Here is a 20,391-nt window from a genome sequence, read left to right as displayed (position 1 = left end):
ACAGAAAAAGTCAGATGGAGACCACACACAGTCAGATTATCCGACAAAACGGTCCGATAGGACACATTCCGTCGGAATCTCCGACCGTGTGTACAAGGGCTTACACGTCAGCCCTTTTTTGTTGTCTTCATCCCTGTTGCAGATTTTTCCTAACTCTTGTCTTTTAAAGCCATTGTCACTGGGCAGTAAATGACAGGAAATCTTTGAGGACCAATTAGGACCTGTCAGTTCTTGTGCATTAAAGAGGAAGTAAACAGAGCTTCTTCTTTTTTTTTTGGTGACCTGAAAAGTAAAGGCATAATGTGCTAGTATGTATCGCATACTAGCACATTATGTGAAACTTATCTGCAAACGAAGCCCTCGTCATTCCCACTGGAGGGCGCATCAGAATTAATTACACCTCATGGCAAAGATGTGTTTTAGTACAGATCCCCAAGTAAGCAGTTTAACATTACATGGGCTCTAATCTTTCCTCACTCTATCCAGATCGAATGTCCTGTACACAGGATCAGATTTCCGACAACAAATGTTGAATGTGAGCTTGTTGGCTGAAAGTCCGACCGTGTGTATGCTCCATCAAACATTTGTTGTCTGACATTCTCACATTTTTCTCAGCTCGTCATATGTGTTGTACGTCACCGCGTTCTTGACGTTTGGACTTTCCGACAACATTTGTGCGACCATGTGTATGTAAGACAAGTTTCAGCCAACATCCGTCTAAAATAAATCCACGGTTTGGTTGTCGGAAATTCCAATCGTCTGTACGCGGCATTATAGTTCAAACGAAGGTCATGCACTTTTTTGAGCTACAAGCTTGAAGCAGCACAACACTTAGGTGTGAAGAGGCACAATTGAAAACTATGGGATTTTGGAAGTTGAGCAAATATGGAGCTTGGAGCTACAAAACATTCGGGTGTGAATGGGGCCTTAAACAATAATAAGTTCTGGCTAAACAAACACTTATTTAGAAACTGTTCCCTCCTCACAGGGCACAATGATAGCCATTGGCTTCTGCTGTGATGAGGATGCAGGGGCGGGGCTGAGCCTCACTGTCTGTGTCTATGGACACAGGCAGTGTGGCCTGGGATCGAGCCCGTGGGTGTGCCACCATAGGAAGTAGCTTCCTATGGTGGCACACCGAGAAGAGGAGGAACTAGGAGCACCGGTGAGGGACCCTAGAAGAGGAGGACTGGGGCTGCTCTGTGCAAAACCACTGCACAGAGCATGCGAGTATAAAGTATATTATTAAAAATGAAAACCTTTAAATCACTTTAAGATGTCTAACTAATGCTTGTCTGTAATCATTTGTGGCTATCTAAATTAAATATGACGTTGGACAAGTATCCACAGTTAAATAATATGGCAGTACACTGCTCTCTGGCATTATCCTATGTTTTATCATTCCTTTTTTACATATTACATCTACAACATTGTGCTTACATTTGTTTGCAATTCTTGCATATTCATCCTTCCAGAACATATTGCATGCTGCATTCTTTGTCTGCTACAAGTGGTCTCTAAGCTCTTCATACCACACTAGTGTCTCACCGGTTATTCAGTAAAGCAAAACTAACCAATGTGTGAAATGTACTTAAAACAAAATGAGGTGTTTATTTAAAAGGCAGTAGTATGGTGTATCCACTGCTGTTTAAAAAATAAAAAAAATCTGTGTGATTTACAAATGCACATTGTGCTCTGCTAATCTCAGGAGTCTGAAACTAGAAGAGTACAATACACCTGAATGGCAATTATTAAACAAAAGCCTGAAGAATTGCCTAATAAACAGATCTGTCAATGTCACTACTGGCTCTCTCTGATGCATTAAACGAGAATTATGGGGTTGGTAAAAAATAAACATACATACTCACTATGCTACAACATCCATGTAACATTGTAAGCTGTCCCATGCCAGCTCTTAGACCAAGAGCTGAACAGTCAGTTGTCCACTGAACAGCCCTTCGTCTGCTCGCAACAGTGAACAGTGACTGTCAGTCGCTGCACCCTACACTGCTCCTCCAGCACTCACTGGAGTGCTTGGCTGGGAAGGAAGTGGGAACGGCTGGCTTTAGGCTACACTCTAAAAGATGGAGCCACCTATCAATTAGGCAGGGTAGATCTCGACAATATTGTTGCGATGCTTTCTCAACTTGATGCAGTTGTGCTCCTTCAGGTAATAGCGGGCATTAAATGATATCAGCTGACTCCAGGTCACAGGAGAACATTGAAAAATGTACTCCTATTACCCAAAAGATGAGCATAACCCAAAAAGGTTTGGCCATACTTCTCTTTTAAGCAACAAAATCTTTGTAGGGCATCATAGGTTATACACCACAGCTCGCATTTTATGGGCCGTATAATGTGGTGTGTTCATACTGCTGCTTTTCTAAATAGACACTTACTTTTCTCACCTAAACTCAAACAGTTCAGAATCACGGAAAATGACCAGAAGCCAAATAGTAAACATGGCTCTGATCTCATCTTTTTATTGGTGCTGTACATACCTAATAATACCATTGCATTGTCCACACAGAGGGGTCCTGCTGCTTGCTGGGAATCTCTCAGCACGCTGGATAAGCCCCCGAGGTACTTGTGAGGGAGGATGGCTCACGGGCTGAGGTGTATAGCTGTGAGTGGTGATTGGGGCCAGTGGTGGTGGTGCTGCTTTGGGCAGGATTTGCTTAGTAACGGTAGTTGTAGATTTGCCTGGTGCAAATTTTTGAGAGAAACTGTCATCGGTCACCCATGGTGGGCGACTTGCTGGGTCTTGCGTGGGTGCTTGGTAACCAGCTGCTGGAGATGGAGTGTAGGTTGGGGCAGGACCTGCAAAAATAAGAGAGCACTGCCTATCAGAAAAAGAACATGCACATATCCATATTCAAAAACAATGCAGTAGCAGAGTTAGTCATATGACCACCAAAATGCTGTTAACATAAATAAGAGTTATTTATTTGATTGGCAATGTATGGTAATCAGAATATCACAGAGGCACACATCCGCCTATTCATACTACAGTGTACGTGATGATACCTAATATGTGTGGCACAAGAGTTGTTTGTACCTGTGCCTCCCTGACATATGTGTCTGCACCAGTATATGTATATCCATGGGGTCAAGGGGCTTTTAACATTTTAAGTTTATTGCAAGGGCTGATAAGCCTCTTATGTAATAGCATAGTGCAGGTGGCAGGTTCTCTTCAAGGAGACATGAGGGGTCTATTAGACCCCTAATGTCACCACTGCACTATGTTGAGGCTAAGCAAACATATTACTGTTCATTTACCTTCAGAAGGGATCTGGTAATGACAGCTGCCCAAATTACTTCCACAAGAAAGCCAGCAGTCAGGCGTAAGGTATAAACAAACAGCCGCTATGACTGCTTCGGCAGTCACTATTAGCTCCCCTTTCCCACAATGTCAAAGTTTATAAGGATCCAGAAGTTCTAAGATATGTTCATTTGTTGTCTTGGTGTCACAGGAACATAGACTGAGGTAGAATAAAATAATAATTTCCTGAGAGCCTAGCCCAGTAAAGGCTCTGAAATGTATTACTTTGAAATAGACAAAGCTATAGCTTAACTGGGTAATAAATCTCACATTTATTCCATTATACCAGTAAACAACATCATTACATTTTAAGCAAAAACCTTTCACAGAGGATAAATAACACTCTTTGCTATTGCATGGACAGTGACAGGTACTCTTTATGGAATTATCCGGGGTCTATTGTTGGTGTTCTCTCCTCTGCTCTCCAAAAGCAGCTGGTCAAAGACTGGTTTGATCTACTGCTTTACTAGCTGGTAATAACTAGTAAACAAACAAAACGGAACCAGAAGAGCTAAAATCCTCAGAGCTTCCACTTTCTTTTGTCTCAGAAGAGATCAGAGAATGGAAGTCACCTCCTATTCTTCACCATGCTTCCGATGCGACAGGTTGCAGCTGTCCATGGCTGGAGAAATGGTTGAGCTTGGGAAAGGTGGCAGGAGATGGTGGTAGGGGGTGAGACACCTTTCTGCCTCTTGTAAAAGTGATCAGGTGGCTGTACAGCTGCTCAGATCTTTTGTACTTAAAAGAGAATTGGTGCTTGAAAATGTTGATACCAGGATTTGGTTATGCCAGCAATTGCGGCCATGATTCTGGTATAATGATCTAAACCCAAGGATGTAAGGGTACAGAAGTGGATAAAATTCCTTGGCTTTTGAATTCTTAATACAAATCAATTCAACAAGTATTAAATGTTAGAGGTTTTCCTCAGCGCTCTTCACTTAATAAAAATCATCTGCTCACCTTAGCTTCCAAATCTGCCCACTAGAATTGTTTGTTAAATGTATATTGTGAAGAAAACCATAAAGGATTAGTGCACCACACTTTGGCTTTGCAATGGCGGCATGTTGCACTTGGAAATATTGGTGAAAGAGGTTTTACAGTTGGAGCCATTAAAAGTGATAGTAGCCAGACGGTGCCTAGACAGAAGAAATCACCAATGTCTATTTGTGCTACTTTTATTCTGCTCTATTTGGTGCTTACAAAAGGGCAGCCCTAGCTCTAGGTGAAGAGTATGGAGGAGTGGTACCAAACACCACGTCACCTTCATTTTCCCCAGAATACACGTTAGTAACAAAAAGGCAGATTCAAATCTTATCTCTGTACTGAACAAATCACAGGCCAGCCTAAGATATTTTTGACAAAACATGAGGCGGCTAAGAAAGAATGCAGCGATTTTATAAACCTCCACTCACTAGCATCCTCACAAGACACCTAAAGAATAGCCTTGTTGTAAACAGTAGTAGTGAGCAAAACAAATCTGTGAGTTAATTTTTTTACTGAAAATTGAACTTCCATACATCTCAAATTCTAAAATTTGATCAGTATTCAATAACTCATACTTCAATAGAGTTCTAGTCATACATGTGATAACACCAGGGAACATAGGACACATTAGACCTCCTGGGTGAAAGATGCATCCAATCTATATTAGGTCTACTATTTGATAATTTGCAATTTAATTCTGTTAAAGCTGTTGTATACCCCGCTTGCACATTTTTACCTACAGGTAAGCCTATAATAAGGCTTACCTGTAGGTAAAATTAATTAATATCTCCTAAACCTATACGGTTTAGGAGATATTCACCTTGCATGCAGCCGCTGACATTCTGCGGCGCATACACTCTGAAGGTTCGGCAGATGCTGCCGGACCTTGCTGGAATAGAGGACTCCCGTGCGCATGTGTGGGAGTGACCTCACTGCACCAGAGCCACATACGCAGAATAAACGCAGAGAAAAACATGTTAGCTCCCTCAGCGGTGACCGGGAGGCGATGCGGGCGCTTAGTTCTAAGTTAAGTATTTCATAATGAGCTAGTATGCAGTGCATACTAGCTCATTATGCCTTTGCCTTACAGTTTTTTTTTTTTAGGGCATTCAACCACTTTAAATAATATGTTGGTTACTGGATCATGAAACCTTTTCAGATAGAAATATAGCTTTGCCCAATAGTTAACAGTAATGCCCCGTACACACGACCAGACTTTTCAACATCAAAAGTCTGACGGAATGATTCCGGCAGACTATTCGAACGTGTGTGGGCTGCAGCGGACTTTTGATTTGCAAAAGTCTGACAGACTTTAGAAATGGAACATGTTTCAAATTTTTCCGACAGAACTCTGCCAGACCCAGAAATCCGCTCGTGTGTGTGCTAGTCTGACGGACTAAAACCGACGCTAGGGCAGCTATTGGCTACTGGCTATGAACTTCCTTATTCTAGTTCAGTCATACGTCATCACGTTCGAATCCGTCGGATCTTTGGTGTGATTGTGTGTGGCCAAGTCCGTTCATTCGGAAAGTCCGTCAGAACTCTGTCAGAACTCCGTCGAAAGTCTGCCGGACTTAAGTCCTGTCGTGTGTACGTGGCATAAGGGGCCGTACACACGGACTGAAATATATATCGGGCTGCATTCAGCAGCCGGTCCGACAGAAGCCAGGCAAAAAGTTCTGCTGATCATCATCTGATCACCGCTCTCGGCCCATGGCTGAGAGCGTTGTGTTCTGGCCAGAGGGCCCTCCATCTGTCAGAACACAATAGCTCAGTGGGTAAGATTGCTGTTCTAACATCAGATCATTAGTACAGAGGCTCCTCCCGAGCACTTCAGTTTTTTTTCGTTCAGCCAGCAGGGTTGAACGAAGAAAACTAATAGTGTGTTTTATGGTTTTTGGTGGGTCAGCTGGGCACAATAAAGCACTCTACTAAATTAAGGAATTAACATCTGTGCAGACTTCCTGATATAAAGGATGAAATTATGTATAGCAACTAGATCAGGGTGGTTCCACAATTGCTACACCTCCCACTCTGTTCTTGGACAATCAACGTATACATGTCTACATGTCTCAAACCATGCAGAGCGTATTACTAATGTTCAGATAAAGGAACATCTGGGTAGCAGTGACCATAACATGATTTCATTTGATGTTAGCTGTAAGCAAAAATCACATACAGGAAATATAAAAAACTTAATTTCAAGAGAGCAAATTTTCCAAGGATGAGGGCTGCTCTCTAGGACTTAGACTGGGAGAGAATATTGGCATCAATGGGCAAAGAACAGAAATGGGAATTCTTCAAAATGACTGTTTGTGAACTCACTGCAAAGTATATTCCCATGGGCAATAAGTTTAAAAGGCTAAAAATAAAACCTATGTGGCTCAGGGCCAAAGTTAAAAAAGCTATCAACTATAAGAAAAGAGCTTTTAAAAAATATAAAAATGAAGGAACACTAGTGCCATTTAAATGTTACAAAGAACATAACAGAATATGTAAAAAGGAAATCAAGGATGCAAAAATTCTAAATGAAAGACAGATTGCAAAAGATAGTAAAACAAGCCCCAAAAAATTCTTCAAATATATTAATAGTAAAAAGGTCAAGTCTGAGCATGTAGGCCCTTTACAAAATAATCTAGAGTGAGTGACTGGGGACAAAGAGAAGGCTAATTTATTGAATACTTTCTTCAGATCTGTGTATACAAAGGAGCATGGGGGAGCTCATGTCTATAATGGGGGTGGAAGTGACACAGCCCCAAATCCACAATGGCTCAAAAGTGATATGGTCCAGAAATATTTGGACAGAATAAAGGTGGATAAAGCACCTGGACCTGCACGGATCCTAAAAGAATTGAGCTCTGTAATTTCAGCGCCATTGTATCTAATTTTTAGGGACTCATAAATGACAGGAATAGTACCACTGGATTGGCGCATGGCCAATGTGGTGCCTATATTTAAAAAGGAAACAAAGTCTTTACCAAGTAACTATAATCCTTTTTGTTTAACTTCTATAGTTGGGAAGATACTGGAGAGATTAATAAAAGACACATAGACAAGTTCTTGCAGGAAAAAATATTTTAAGCAACAGACAGCATGGATTCATGAAAGACAGAAGTTGTCAGACAAACCTAATTTCGTTTTATGAGGAGGTAAGTAAAACCTTGGACAGAGGGGTGGTGGTGGACGTGGTATACTTGGATTTTGCAAAAGCGTTCGATACAGTTCCACACACACGGCTCATGTGTAAGGTAAAGTCTACAGGTTTGGAAATATTAGTTTGTAAATGGATAGAAAACTGGCTAAAAGACAGAATTCAGAGAGTAGTGGTTAATGATTCTTACTCTGAATGGTCTAAGGTTATCAGTGGTGTACCCCAATGTTCATTGCTGCAATCCTTACTTTTTAATATCTTTATAAATGATATTGGGTCTGGGATCAAAAGTAACATTTCCATCTTTGCAGATGACACCAAGCTATGCAGTGGAATAATGTCCTTACAGGATGTCTCCAATTTACAAGCCGACCTCAGTGCTCTGTCTAATTGGGCAACTATGTGGCACATGAGGTTTAATGTAGAGAAATGTAAAGTTATGCACTTGGGGCCTAAGAATATGCATACATTCTAGGGGGGTACAACTGGAGGGATCCATAGTGGAGAAGGATCTGGGGGTTTTGGTAGATCATAAGCTCAAGAATAGAATGCAATGCCAAGCTGCGGTTTCCAAAGCACGTAAAGTCCTTTCTTGTATTAAGAGAGGTATGGACTCCAGAGAGAAAGATATCATTTTGCACCTGTACAAATCATTAGTAAGACCTCATCTGGAATATGCAGTTCAGTTTTGGGCACCAGTTTTCAAAAAGGATATCGGGGAACTGGAGAAAGTGCAGAGAAGGGTGACCAAACTGACAAGAAGCATGGAGCAGCTCAGCTATGAGGAAAGATTAGAGGAACTGAATTTATTTACTCTTGATAAGAGGAGATTAAGGGGGGGGTATGATCAACATGTACAAATATATAAGGGGTCCATATAGTGAACTTGGAGTTGAGTTATTCACTTTAGTGCCAGTTCACACTAGCACGATGACCAGACATCGCATGTAATTCACAGCGCACGGCTGTTCACATTACATGCGATGTCTGTGCGGGTGCGATGTCAGCCATACAGATAGTATGGCTGATATCGCACCGCATTCGGTCCAAACACGCACAAGACCCTTTTTTCTGTTCGGACCAGAATCGGATCGCATGTGTGCTCACACATATGCGATCCGATTCATGTCCGAACTGTCAGTTTGCAGTGCGATATGCGAGCTGAAATGGGGGTGTCGTTAACATATAATGATACTCCCCAGCAGTTCGCATATGGCAGTGTGAACTGCCGTGCGTGTCAAGTGCGATGCGGGAACCCGCAGTTGATTCACAGGGTTCTCGCATCGCACTAGTGTGAACCTGCATTTACAGTCAACAAAGAGGACAAGGGGGCACTCTTTACATCTAGAGGAAAAGAGTAGTGATGGCCGAACGGTTCGCCCGGCGGTCGTTTCGCGGCGAATTTCCGACTTTCGCCGTCCGCGGGTTCGAACGCCTTTTTCCGTCGTTCGCCCCGGCGGACTTACGTGTTTAATGTATACAAGAACTTTAACCTTTCGTGACACGTTTATCATGTGTTACAGGACAACCAATTGAGACATGACAGCTCATGGACACTTGGACATTCCCCCTAACCTATAAATACACCCGATCCGGTGGCCATTTTACATTCTTTCTTCTGTCACTGTAGGGAAAGGATCCTGTGTGGAGTAGGGACAGAGAAAACGCTAGCTATTTGGTACACAAAAGTTCTTTTCAGGACTGGTATAGGTGTTAGGTCAGCAGCCTGAGTTTCTTTTGTCAGTTTAGATAAAGGGACAGAGCGCTGTATGCTGCTATTTTAGGGACAGCTCAGCCAGATTAGTCTTTCTTCATCATCATCATCATCATCATCATTAGCTGTTACTATCAGGTCCACAAAAGAGCTGTTCCAGCTAATCGTTCCAGCCTACTCTTTTTTGCCAATTTGTATAGGGACAGGCAGGAAGCAGTGTGTCAGGCAGTGAGGATAATTTTAAAGACTTGCTGTTACTATTAGTTCCACAAAGGTTCTTTTCAGGACTGGTATCAGTGGTACGGTAATAGGCTTGTACACGTATAATATTCTTTCTTCCAAATATAGAAAGAATATTATACTTGACTGCTGCCCTTCTGCTGCAGTCTGCTAATCATTCACAACTCACTTGTTCCACAAAGCTCTTTATCAGGACTGGTAACTTGGTCTGTCTAGGGTGCTACGGTACATAGGCTTGGGTGCGGTACAGTCTGCTGTTCTGTAAGGACCGCTATCGGTCCACAATACATAGGGTTGCCGTGCACTACTGCTGACCGCTGCCCTATACTGCAGCAGTCCTTCATTGGTATAGGGACTGACGTACAGTCTGCTAATCACTAACACACAACCTGCTTGGTCCACAAAAGTTCTTATAAGGACTGGTAACTTGGTATAGGGTGCTACGGTACATAGGCCTGAGTGCGTTACAGTCTGCTGTTCTGTAAGGACCGCTATCGGTCCACAATACATAGGGTTGCCGTGCACTACTGCTGACCGCTGCCCTATACTGCAGCAGTCCTTCAGCGGTATAGGGACTGACGCACAGTCTGCTAAACACTAACACACAACCTGCTTGGTCCACAAAAGTTTTTATAAGGACTGGTAACTTGGTATAGGGTGCTACGGTACATAGGCCTGAGTGCAGTACAGTCTGCTGTTCTGTAAGGACCGCTATCGGTCCACAATACATAGGGTTGCCGTGCACTACTGCTGACCGCTGCCCTATACTGCAGCAGTCCTTCATTGGTATAGGGACTGACGTACAGTCTGCTAATCACTAACACACAACCTGCTTGGTCCACAAAAGTTCTTATAAGGACTGGTAACTTGGTATAGGGTGCTACGGTACATAGGCCTGAGTGCGTTACAGTCTGCTGTTCTGTAAGGACCGCTATCGGTCCACAATACATAGGGTTGCCGTGCACTACTGCTGACCGCTGCCCTATACTGCAGCAGTCCTTCATTGGTATAGGGACTGACGTACAGTCTGCTAATCACTAACACACAACCTGCTTGTTCCACAAAAGTTCTTATAAGGACTGGTAACTTGGTATAGGGTGCTACGGTACATAGGCCTGAGTGCGTTACAGTCTGCTGTTCTGTAAGGACCGCTATCGGTCCACAATACATAGGGTTGCCGTGCACTACTGCTGACCGCTGCCCTATACTGCAGCAGTCCTTCATTGGTATAGGGACTGACGTACAGTCTGCTAATCACTAACACACAACCTGCTTGGTCCACAAAAGTTCTTATAAGGACTGGTAACTTGGTATAGGGTGCTACGGTACATAGGCCTGAGTGCGTTACAGTCTGCTGTTCTGTAAGGACCGCTATCGGTCCACAATACATAGGGTTGCCGTGCACTACTGCTGACCGCTGCCCTATACTGCAGCAGTCCTTCATTGGTATAGGGACTGACGTACAGTCTGCTAATCACTAACACACAACCTGCTTGTTCCACAAAAGTTCTTATAAGGACTGGTAACTTGGTATAGGGTGCTACGGTACATAGGCCTGAGTGCGTTACAGTCTGCTGTTCTGTAAGGACCGCTATCGGTCCACAATACATAGGGTTGCCGTGCACTACTGCTGACCGCTGCCCTATACTGCAGCAGTCCTTCATTGGTATAGGGACTGACGTACAGTCTGCTAATCACTAACACACAACCTGCTTGGTCCACAAAAGTTCTTATAAGGACTGGTAACTTGGTATAGGGTGCTACGGTACATAGGCCTGAGTGCGTTACAGTCTGCTGTTCTGTAAGGACCGCTATCGGTCCACAATACATAGGGTTGCCGTGCACTACTGCTGACCGCTGCCCTATACTGCAGCAGTCCTTCAGCGGTATAGGGACTGACGCACAGTCTGCTAAACACTAACACACAACCTGCTTGGTCCACAAAAGTTTTTATAAGGACTGGTAACTTGGTATAGGGTGCTACGGTACATAGGCCTGAGTGCGTTACAGTCTGCTGTTCTGTAAGGACCGCTATCGGTCCACAATACATAGGGTTGCCGTGCACTACTGCTGACCGCTGCCCTATACTGCAGCAGTCCTTCATTGGTATAGGGACTGACGTACAGTCTGCTAATCACTAACACACAACCTGCTTGGTCCACAAAAGTTCTTATAAGGACTGGTAACTTGGTATAGGGTGCTACGGTACATAGGCCTGAGTGCGTTACAGTCTGCTGTTCTGTAAGGACCGCTATCGGTCCACAATACATAGGGTTGCCGTGCACTACTGCTGACCGCTGCCCTATACTGCAGCAGTCCTTCAGCGGTATAGGGACTGACGCACAGTCTGCTAAACACTAACACACAACCTGCTTGGTCCACAAAAGTTTTTATAAGGACTGGTAACTTGGTATAGGGTGCTACGGTACATAGGCCTGAGTGCAGTACAGTCTGCTGTTCTGTAAGGACCGCTATCGGTCCACAATACATAGGGTTGCCGTGCACTACTGCTGACCGCTGCCCTATACTGCAGCAGTCCTTCATTGGTATAGGGACTGACGTACAGTCTGCTAATCACTAACACACAACCTGCTTGTTCCACAAAAGTTCTTATAAGGACTGGTAACTTGGTATAGGGTGCTACGGTACATAGGCTTGAGTGCGGTACAGTCTGCTGTTCTGTAAGGACCGCTATCGGTCCACAATAGATAGGGTTGACGTGCACCACTGCTGACCGCTGCCCTATACTGCAGCAGTCCTTCAGCGGTATAGGGACTGACGTACAGTCTGCTAAACACTAATACACAACCTGCTTGGTCCACAAAAGTTCTTATAAGGACTGGTAACTTGGTATAGGGTGCTACGGTACATAGGCTTGAGTGCGGTACAGTCTGCTGTTCTGTAAGGACCGCTATCGGTCCACAATAGATAGGGTTGACGTGCACCACTGCTGACCGCTGCCCTATACTGCAGCAGTCCTTCAGCGGTATAGGGACTGACGTACAGTCTGCTAAACACTAATACACAACCTGCTTGGTCCACAAAAGTTCTTATAAGGACTGGTAACTTGGTATAGGGTGCTACGGTACATAGGCTTGAGTGCGGTACAGTCTGCTGTTCTGTAAGGACCGCTATAGGTCCACAATAGATAGGGTTGACGTGCACCACTGCTGACCGCTCACCTATACTGCAGCAGTCCTTCAGCGGTATAGGGACTAAGAGTTTTGTCACAGGGTCATTTAAAAAATGACATGCAGAGGAAGAGGCAGGCCCTTCCGCAGGGGTGGTAGGGGTAGGGCAGGAGCAACAGGCTTGAGCCAAAGTGGGAAGTTGCAGAAGGTGCGTTCAATTACTTTAAAGGATGCACCAGACTTGGTTGAGTGGCTCGCTCAGCCTTACTCTTCTGCACCCTCCTCATCCTCTCGATCTGCACCCTCTTCTTCACTCTCTGCTATGTGCACCCCCAAAGACACTACCACCAACAACACGACCACCACCACCACCACCACATACCTTCCGCTTGAGTCACTGGAATTATTTTCCGATCCATATCAAGAGGACATTTCTGATGCGCAGCCACTCTTGGTATTGGATCAGGAAGAGGAGGTAGCAACAAGCGCTACTCAGCAGTCTGACGCCAGTACCCAGATCAGCCCAAGGAGGAGGTTGGTCCCCGGTGTTGCTGCCTACTCTACTTATAGCGGTGGGGAAGGTGACGTTGATGATGACGTGTCTAGTGATGTCACGTGGGTGCCCACAAGAGAGGAAGAGGAGGGGAGTTCAGAGGGAGATATGGACCAGCAGATAGGGAGGAGAAGCAGCAATGACTTACATTGCACAGCAGGGACAAAGCAGACTGCAAATGTATCAGGAGCGAGTCATCGACCATGTACGGTCACATCTGGCGCTCCCAGGACACCGGCACATGGCTCCGCAGTGTGGGCTTTTTTTAACGTGTCCGCTGCTGACAATAGCGTTGCCATCTGCAATCTTTGCAGTCAACGCGTTAGTCGCGGTAAGCCCAATACTCACCTAGGGACGACCGCCTTAAGAAGGCACATGAGCAGCCATCACCGAGCCCAGTGGGAGCAACGGAACACACAAAGCCACACTGCAGGCTCTCACCGTCCAGCCTCGTCTTCTACTTCTCCTTCTCCTCTCTCCTCACAATTGTCCTCCACTCCACCTTCCATCACGCCAAGCTCACATTTTTCTGCAAAAAGGCAGGCTTCCGTGGGCCTAATGTTTGAGCGTAAAAAAATGATGACGCCGGATAACCCTCTTGCCCAACGGTTGGCGGCTGGCTTGTCAGAACTCATAGCCCGCCAACTACTGCCATATAAACTGGTGGACTCGGAGGCCTTTCGCAAATTTGTGGCCATTGGAACACCACAATGGAAGGTCCCAGGAAGGAAGTATTTCTCAGAGAAGGGCATCCCAGAGCTATATGGCCATGTTCAGCGGCAAGTGAATGTATCTCTGGCACACAGTGTCGGTGCCAAGATACATCTGACCACAGACACGTGGTCTAGCAAACACGGGCAGGGAAGGTATATCAGTTTTACTGCCCACTGGGTGAACCTTCTGACGGCCGTCAAGCATGTAACCCGTGGCACCCGTGTAGATTTGGTTTTACCGCCACGGATTGCATGCAGGCCTGACTCTTCTTCTCCTCCTCCTACTCCATCCTCCTCCCTCTCCTCCTCAGCTGCCTCCTCCTTTTCCGCTGCTAGCGTCTCTTCCACTGCACCGCCCAAGCTCCCCAGAACCTATTCCACATGCCAGGTGAGACGTTGCCATGCCGTGCTGCGTCTGTTGTGCCTGGAAGCAAAGAGCCACACTGGCCCGGCACTCCTTTCAGCTTTGCGTTCACAGGCAGATGAGTGGCTAACACCGCTCAATTTGACAGTTGGTAAAGTGGTGTGTGACAACGGTGCCAATCTGCTTAGCGCATTGAAACAGGGCAAAATCACGCACGTGCCGTGCATGGCACACGTCTTAAACTTGGTCGTGCAGCGATTCCTTGTCAAATACCCTGGGGTCCAGGACATCTTGCGGCAGGCAAGGAAAATCTCGGCCCATTTCAGAAGATCTTACACGGCCATGGCTCGCCTTGCTGACATTCAGCGGCGACACCATCTGCCGGTCAGACGTCTTATTTGCGATTGCCCGACGCGATGGAACTCAACCTTCTATATGCTTGATAGGCTGCTCCAGCAGAAACGTGCAGTTAACGTCTACCTGTATGAACTCTGCGAAAGAAACGGTTCTGGGGAGCTGGGTTTTTTTTCACCGCGCCAGTGGCTGCTCATGCGCGACACATGCAGACTTCTGCGGCCATTTGAGGAGATCACCAAACTGGTCAGTCGCAGCCATGGCGCCATCAGTGACATGGTACCTTATGCCTTCTTTCTGGAGCGTGCATTGCGTCGTGTCATTGATCAGGCTGTGGAGGAGCAGGAGCGGGAAGATGAGGAAGTCGCAATGCTGGATGAATTCCCAGGGGGGGCTACTCTATCTGAGACAAGTCAACAACAGGAGTCTGATGAGGAGTCAGAGGAGGATGGTGCCGGGGCGGATGAGCAGGAGCAAGAAGAGCATGCTTTAAACCTTTCTGGGATCCCTGTTGTGCGAGGATGGGGAGAGGAGAATGAAGAGGACGACATTATCCTGGATGATGAGCAGGAGCCAGGCCACCACACCGCTTCCACTTTAGTGCAAATGGGGGCCTTCATGCTCCAGTGTTTTAATAGGGACCCCCGTATAAAAAGCATGAGGGTCAAGGACCAGTACTGGGTGGCAACGTACTTAGACCCCCGGTACAAACACAAAATGGCGGAAATGTTACCGCCGTCGCAGAGGGCTGTCAGAATGCAGCACTTCCAGGCCTTGCTTCGAGAAATGCTGCATTCTGCTTTTGCGTGCGCTGGCAGAGGAGCAATTCCCACTCCCAGAGAAGGATTTGCGGGTACCAATCCAACAGCGCCTGCAAGAAGAGGCCGGTTTGAAGATGTGTTGGTGACTTCGGATATGAGGTCATTCTTTCAGCCGACCCATCGACAGGTGTCATCCGGATCCAGCATCAGGGAACGCCTAGACCGTCAGGTGTCCGACTACATTGGGTTAACGGCCGATGTGGACGCTCTGAGGAGTGATGAACCCCTAGACTACTGGGTGGGCAGGCTTGACCTCTGGCCAGAGCTTGCCCAATTTGCAATCGAACTGTTGGCTTGCCCCTCATCCAGTGTCCTGTCCGAAAGGACGTTCAGCGCAGCAGGGGGGATTGTGACCGATAAGCGTACTCGCCTAGCTCACCACAGTGTTAACTACCTCACATTTCTAAAAATGAATGAGGCATGGATCTCGGAGGAATTCAACACATGTGATCAGTAGACCATGTATATGTCTATAAACAATTTTTGGAATCAAGCACACAGACCTTCTTAATTCATTTGGCTCACTTCCCTGACCCAAAAAAGCACACCGTACTATATGCCCCTACCCTCCTCTTTGAAGAGGTTGAGCGGTGTCATATTTCTACTGGGGCTGCTTATTATGAGGGGTTCCCACCATCCCTGTGCTGTGCTGACTTCCTCCTGGGTGTTCTTATTATGAGGGGCTCCCACCATCCCTGTGCTGTGCTGACTTCCTCCTGGGGGTTCTTATTATGAGGGGATCACACCATCCCTGTGCTGTGCTGACTTCCTCCTGGGGCTGCTTACGGTGCTGCTGTCAGCGCTGTATGTCACGGAGCTGCTGTCAGCGCTGTATGTCACGGAGCTGCTGTCAGCGCTGTATGTCACGGAGCTGCTGTCAGCGCTGTATGTCACGGAGCTGCTGTCAGCGCTGTATGTCACGGAGCTGCTGTCAGCGCTGTATGTCACGGAGCTGCTGTCAGCGCTGTATGTCACGGAGCTGCTGTCAGCGCTGTATGTCACGGAGCTGCTGTCAGCGCTGTATGTCACGGAGCTGCTGTCAGCGCTGTATGTCACGGAGCTGCTGTCAGCGCTGTATGTCACGGTGCTGCTGTCAGCGCTGTATGTCACGGAGCTGCTGTCAGCGCTGTATGTCACGGAGCTGCTGTCAGTGCTGTATGTCACGGAGCTGCTGTCAGCGCTGTATGTCACGGAGCTGCTGTCAGCGCTGTATGTCACGGAGCTGCTGTCAGCGCTGTATGTCACGGTGCTGCTGTCAGCGCTGTATGTCACGGAGCTGCTGTCAGCGCTGTATGTCACGGAGCTGCTGTCAGCGCTGTATGTCACGGAGCTGCTGTCAGCGCTGTATGTCACGGAGCTGCTGTCAGCGCTGTATGTCACGGAGCTGCTGTCAGCGCTGTATGTCACGGTGCTGATGTCAGTGCTCTGTATTACGGTGCTGCTGTCAGTGCTCTGTATCTCCTGCACCCTCTTGTTTGCCTACCCTGGTCCCTGACCTTCCCTCTCCTCCATTGCCTTCATTAGCTCCATAGTCCTGAATTGTCAGAACAATTTCCCAAATAAAAAAAAAATGCTTGTAGTTATCGATCCCAAATTCACCTCATACATGTATTATGCTATTGTCCAGGTGGTGGGACTACGTGCTACCCCCTAATAATTACCCCGTGGCCGCAAATTCGACCTAAAGGTTTGCGAAATTCGCCTCCCATTGAAGTCAATGGAGCCCGCGGCGAACGGTCGTTTTCGCGAACGTTTGTGTCCGTTCGCGTTTCGCGTTCGCGAAACGTCCCGTCGGAAGTTCGTCCATCACTAGAAAAGAGATTTCATCTCCAAATACGGAAATGTTTCTTCACAGTAAGAGCTGTGAAAATGTGGAATAGACTCCCTGCAGAGGTGGTTATGGGCAGCTCAGTAGATTGCTTTAAGAAAGGCCTGGATTATTTCCTAAATGTACATAATATAACTGGGTACTAACATTTATAGAAAAAGTTGATCTGGGGAAAATCCGATTGCCTCTTGGGGATCAGGAAGGAATTTTTTCCCCTGCTTTAGCAAATTGGATCATGCTCTGCTAGTTTTTTTCCCTTACTCTAGATCAACTGTGTGTATAGAATTGGGAATATGGGATTGTATGATATATGATATATATTTATTTATTTATTTTTTTGGTTGAACTGGATGGAATTGTGTCTTTTTTCAACCTGACTAACTATGTAACTATGTATGTACACATTTCATGGTGATTGCATTAAGATGTAATCTGTGTGGATATAAATGCTGGAGTATCTTTCTGAGACTTATTGGAACCAAAGAAGTGGTTTGAAGAATCTACAAAATGTTTTGAGGCCGAACTCTGAAATAAACAAGTATTGTCTAAATACAATAATCATGTATATTCTTATTTGAATCTCAGTGTACTTTGTGTGAATCTTCCAGATCTGTGCAGTAATCCAGTGTGAAATGTTGGGGTTGATTTACTAAAGGCAGACACACTGTGCACTTTGCAAAGTGTGGTTGCATTCTGCAAGATCAGTTGCTTCAGAACTTAGTGAATGAGCAAAAGCTCTGCTGACTTCCATCATCCAATCACGTGCAAGCAAAAATTCAGTTCTTTTTTGTTTTCCTTGTATGTGATTGGTTACTTTTTGCAAAGTGAAGCTTTACCTAGTTTATGAAGCTCTGGAGCAACTGCACTTGCAAAGTGCAGTCTTTTTGCCTTTAGTAAATGAACCCCTTTGTCTCTGTGCAGGAGCTTCTTGTAATAAAGACTGGTCAGTGCTGCACTCTCTCCTTGTTTGGGATGACTGGTCTTGTCTCCACCCCTTCCTGTACTTTTCTGCAGCAGCTTGTAGCCGTTGAGGCCTGCTAGGTTCACTCCCACAGCTCTGCTCTCTGCCCAGGCAACACAGTGGCTAGTGAGGAATTATTTTATATTAATGTTTTTGTGCTCAGAGTTCATCTTTAACCCCACTGATGCCCCCTTCCCGCCCAAGCCATTTTTACATTTTCAGTGCTGTCATACTTTGAAAGACAATTACTTAGCAAAACTGTACCCAAATTAAATTGTTATAATTTGTTTAAGACAGGTAGAGCTTTAATTTGGTGGCATTTAACCCCCCTAGCGGTAATCCCGAGTCTGGCTTGGGTTAGGAATTTACTGATAGAAGCGGTAACCCCGAGCCAGACTCAGGATCGCTTCGCTGGATGCAGGGGAGGACACAGTGAGACTTACTTACCTTGTCCCCTGGATCCAGCGATGCTGTATTACAAAATTACACACCCCTTTGTCCCTAGTGGTCTGTGCAATGCCCTGCATGCACTTTTATATTGTAAATACTCTTTTTTCTGCCTGGAATTTGGGGATTGTCCATAGCAACCAAAAACTGTCCCTTTTTCAGTGTTTTAGGATTTGATTACATTATTGAATATTTTTTATTATTCTTTATTATATTATAAACTTTATCATACCCGGGATGTCTGCTAGACTCTGGTTTGAACATATTTAAGAGAGTTATTCCTAAGAATTGCAGGACTACAATATAAGACGCCAAATTTCCATGCAAAATAATTTTACCGCTTTCAGCACCTAAATCCAGACTGAATCATACCGCCAGGGAGGTTAATCACTACTCATTTTTTTTTTACATTTGTTGCTATATAAACAAAAAAATACCTGAAAATTCTGAAAGTTTCAGTTTTTTTGCAAATAAATAACCTTTCTTCATTAATTTAGGCAAAACATTTATTATGCTACATTTATCTGGTAAAAATAACCCAAATCAGTGTATATGATTTAGTCTATGTGAAAGTCATAGAGTCTACAAACTATGGTATATATTTGAAAATTTATCAAGCCTGATGTACTGCTAGCCTATCTTGTTTCTTGAAGCCCTAAAATGCCAGGACAGTACAAATACCCCCAAATGTCCAGTAATGTCCAGAACTGGAGAGGCTGCAATTATACATTGGCCGGGTGATAAGTGGTTAAAGTCATTGTAAATGCTATTAAAAAATAAATAAACATGTTATACTTACCTGCTCTGTGCAATAGTTGTGTGCAGAGCAGCCCCAAATCATCTCTTCTCACATTATTGGCTCCTCCTCTTCTTCGTGTGCCACCGCAGGAAGCTGCGTCCTATTGTGGCACACCTGCATGCTTGATCCCAAGCGGCACTGTCTGCTTCCATTGACTCAGTGTGGCTTGGCCCTGCCCCCTTGTCACAGAATTTGAGTAACAGCAGTGGGAGCCAATGACAGAGCAGAGAGAGCTGTTGCTCTCGAACACAACACGGGATCCAGAATGAGCTCAATTAAGTATAATAGGAGGGCTGGCTGGGTTGGAGCTGCACACAGAATGTTTTTTTACCTTAATGCAAATAATGTATTAAGGTAAAATAACTTCTACCTTTATGCCATGTACACATGACCGGACTTTTCGACAGACTAGGTCCGGCGGTCTTCCCGACTTTCGGCGGAGTTCTGAAGGATTTCCGAATGAACGGACTTGGCCACACACAAGCACACCAAAGTCCAATGGACTTGAACGTGATGACGTACGACGGGGCTAGAATAAGGAAGTTCATAGCCAGTAGCCAATAGGTGCCCTAGCGTCGTTTTTCGTCCGTCGGACTAGCTGTCAGGGCTGGCTTAGCCCTTCCTCCTTCTTGCAGTTGCTCTCCTTGGATCTCTGACGTCTGGACTGGCTTATTACCCGATCTGGTTTATGAACTTTGGACTGGCTGACTACCCGATCTGGCTACTGGACTCTGGCTTGCTTGACTACGCTTTTTCCTGTTTACCTTTTTATTTTTATTAATAAACAAGTGTGATTTGATTGTACTTCTGTCTCTGTCTGTTTCAGGGTTCCTGACACTAGCATACAGACAAACAGATTTTTCGACCGGACTCGAGTCCATTGGAAAGATTTGAAACATGTTTTAAATCTAAAGTCTGTCTGAATTTTAGACAGCAAAGGTCTGATGAAGCCCACACATGATGGGTTTACTTCCTCTTTGATTCCCTGCAAAGGTAAAGCATAATGGAA

The 20,391-nt window shown here is 45.4% G+C and overlaps 1 protein-coding gene across 1 annotated transcript in view; it reads right to left on the bottom strand.

Annotated features, from left to right (window-relative positions):
• The window catches only part of LOC143929764 (LIM domain-binding protein 3-like), a 110,561-nt gene that overhangs the window by 41,370 nt on the left and 48,800 nt on the right, over positions 1 to 20,391 (bottom strand). The window contains exon 7 of the mRNA XM_077453740.1: positions 2,502 to 2,820. Coding sequence (XP_077309866.1) covers positions 2,502 to 2,820 — 319 coding nt within the window. The remainder of the gene's footprint in view (positions 1 to 2,501; positions 2,821 to 20,391) is intronic.

The sequence above is a fragment of the Lithobates pipiens genome, unplaced genomic scaffold (genome assembly GCF_037356315.1).
Source record: "Lithobates pipiens isolate NorthernLeopardFrog02 unplaced genomic scaffold, aLitPip1_a1.2 Scaffold_25, whole genome shotgun sequence".
Taxonomy (NCBI): domain Eukaryota; kingdom Metazoa; phylum Chordata; class Amphibia; order Anura; family Ranidae; genus Lithobates; species Lithobates pipiens.
This window is presented reverse-complemented; position numbering and strand designations above follow the sequence as displayed.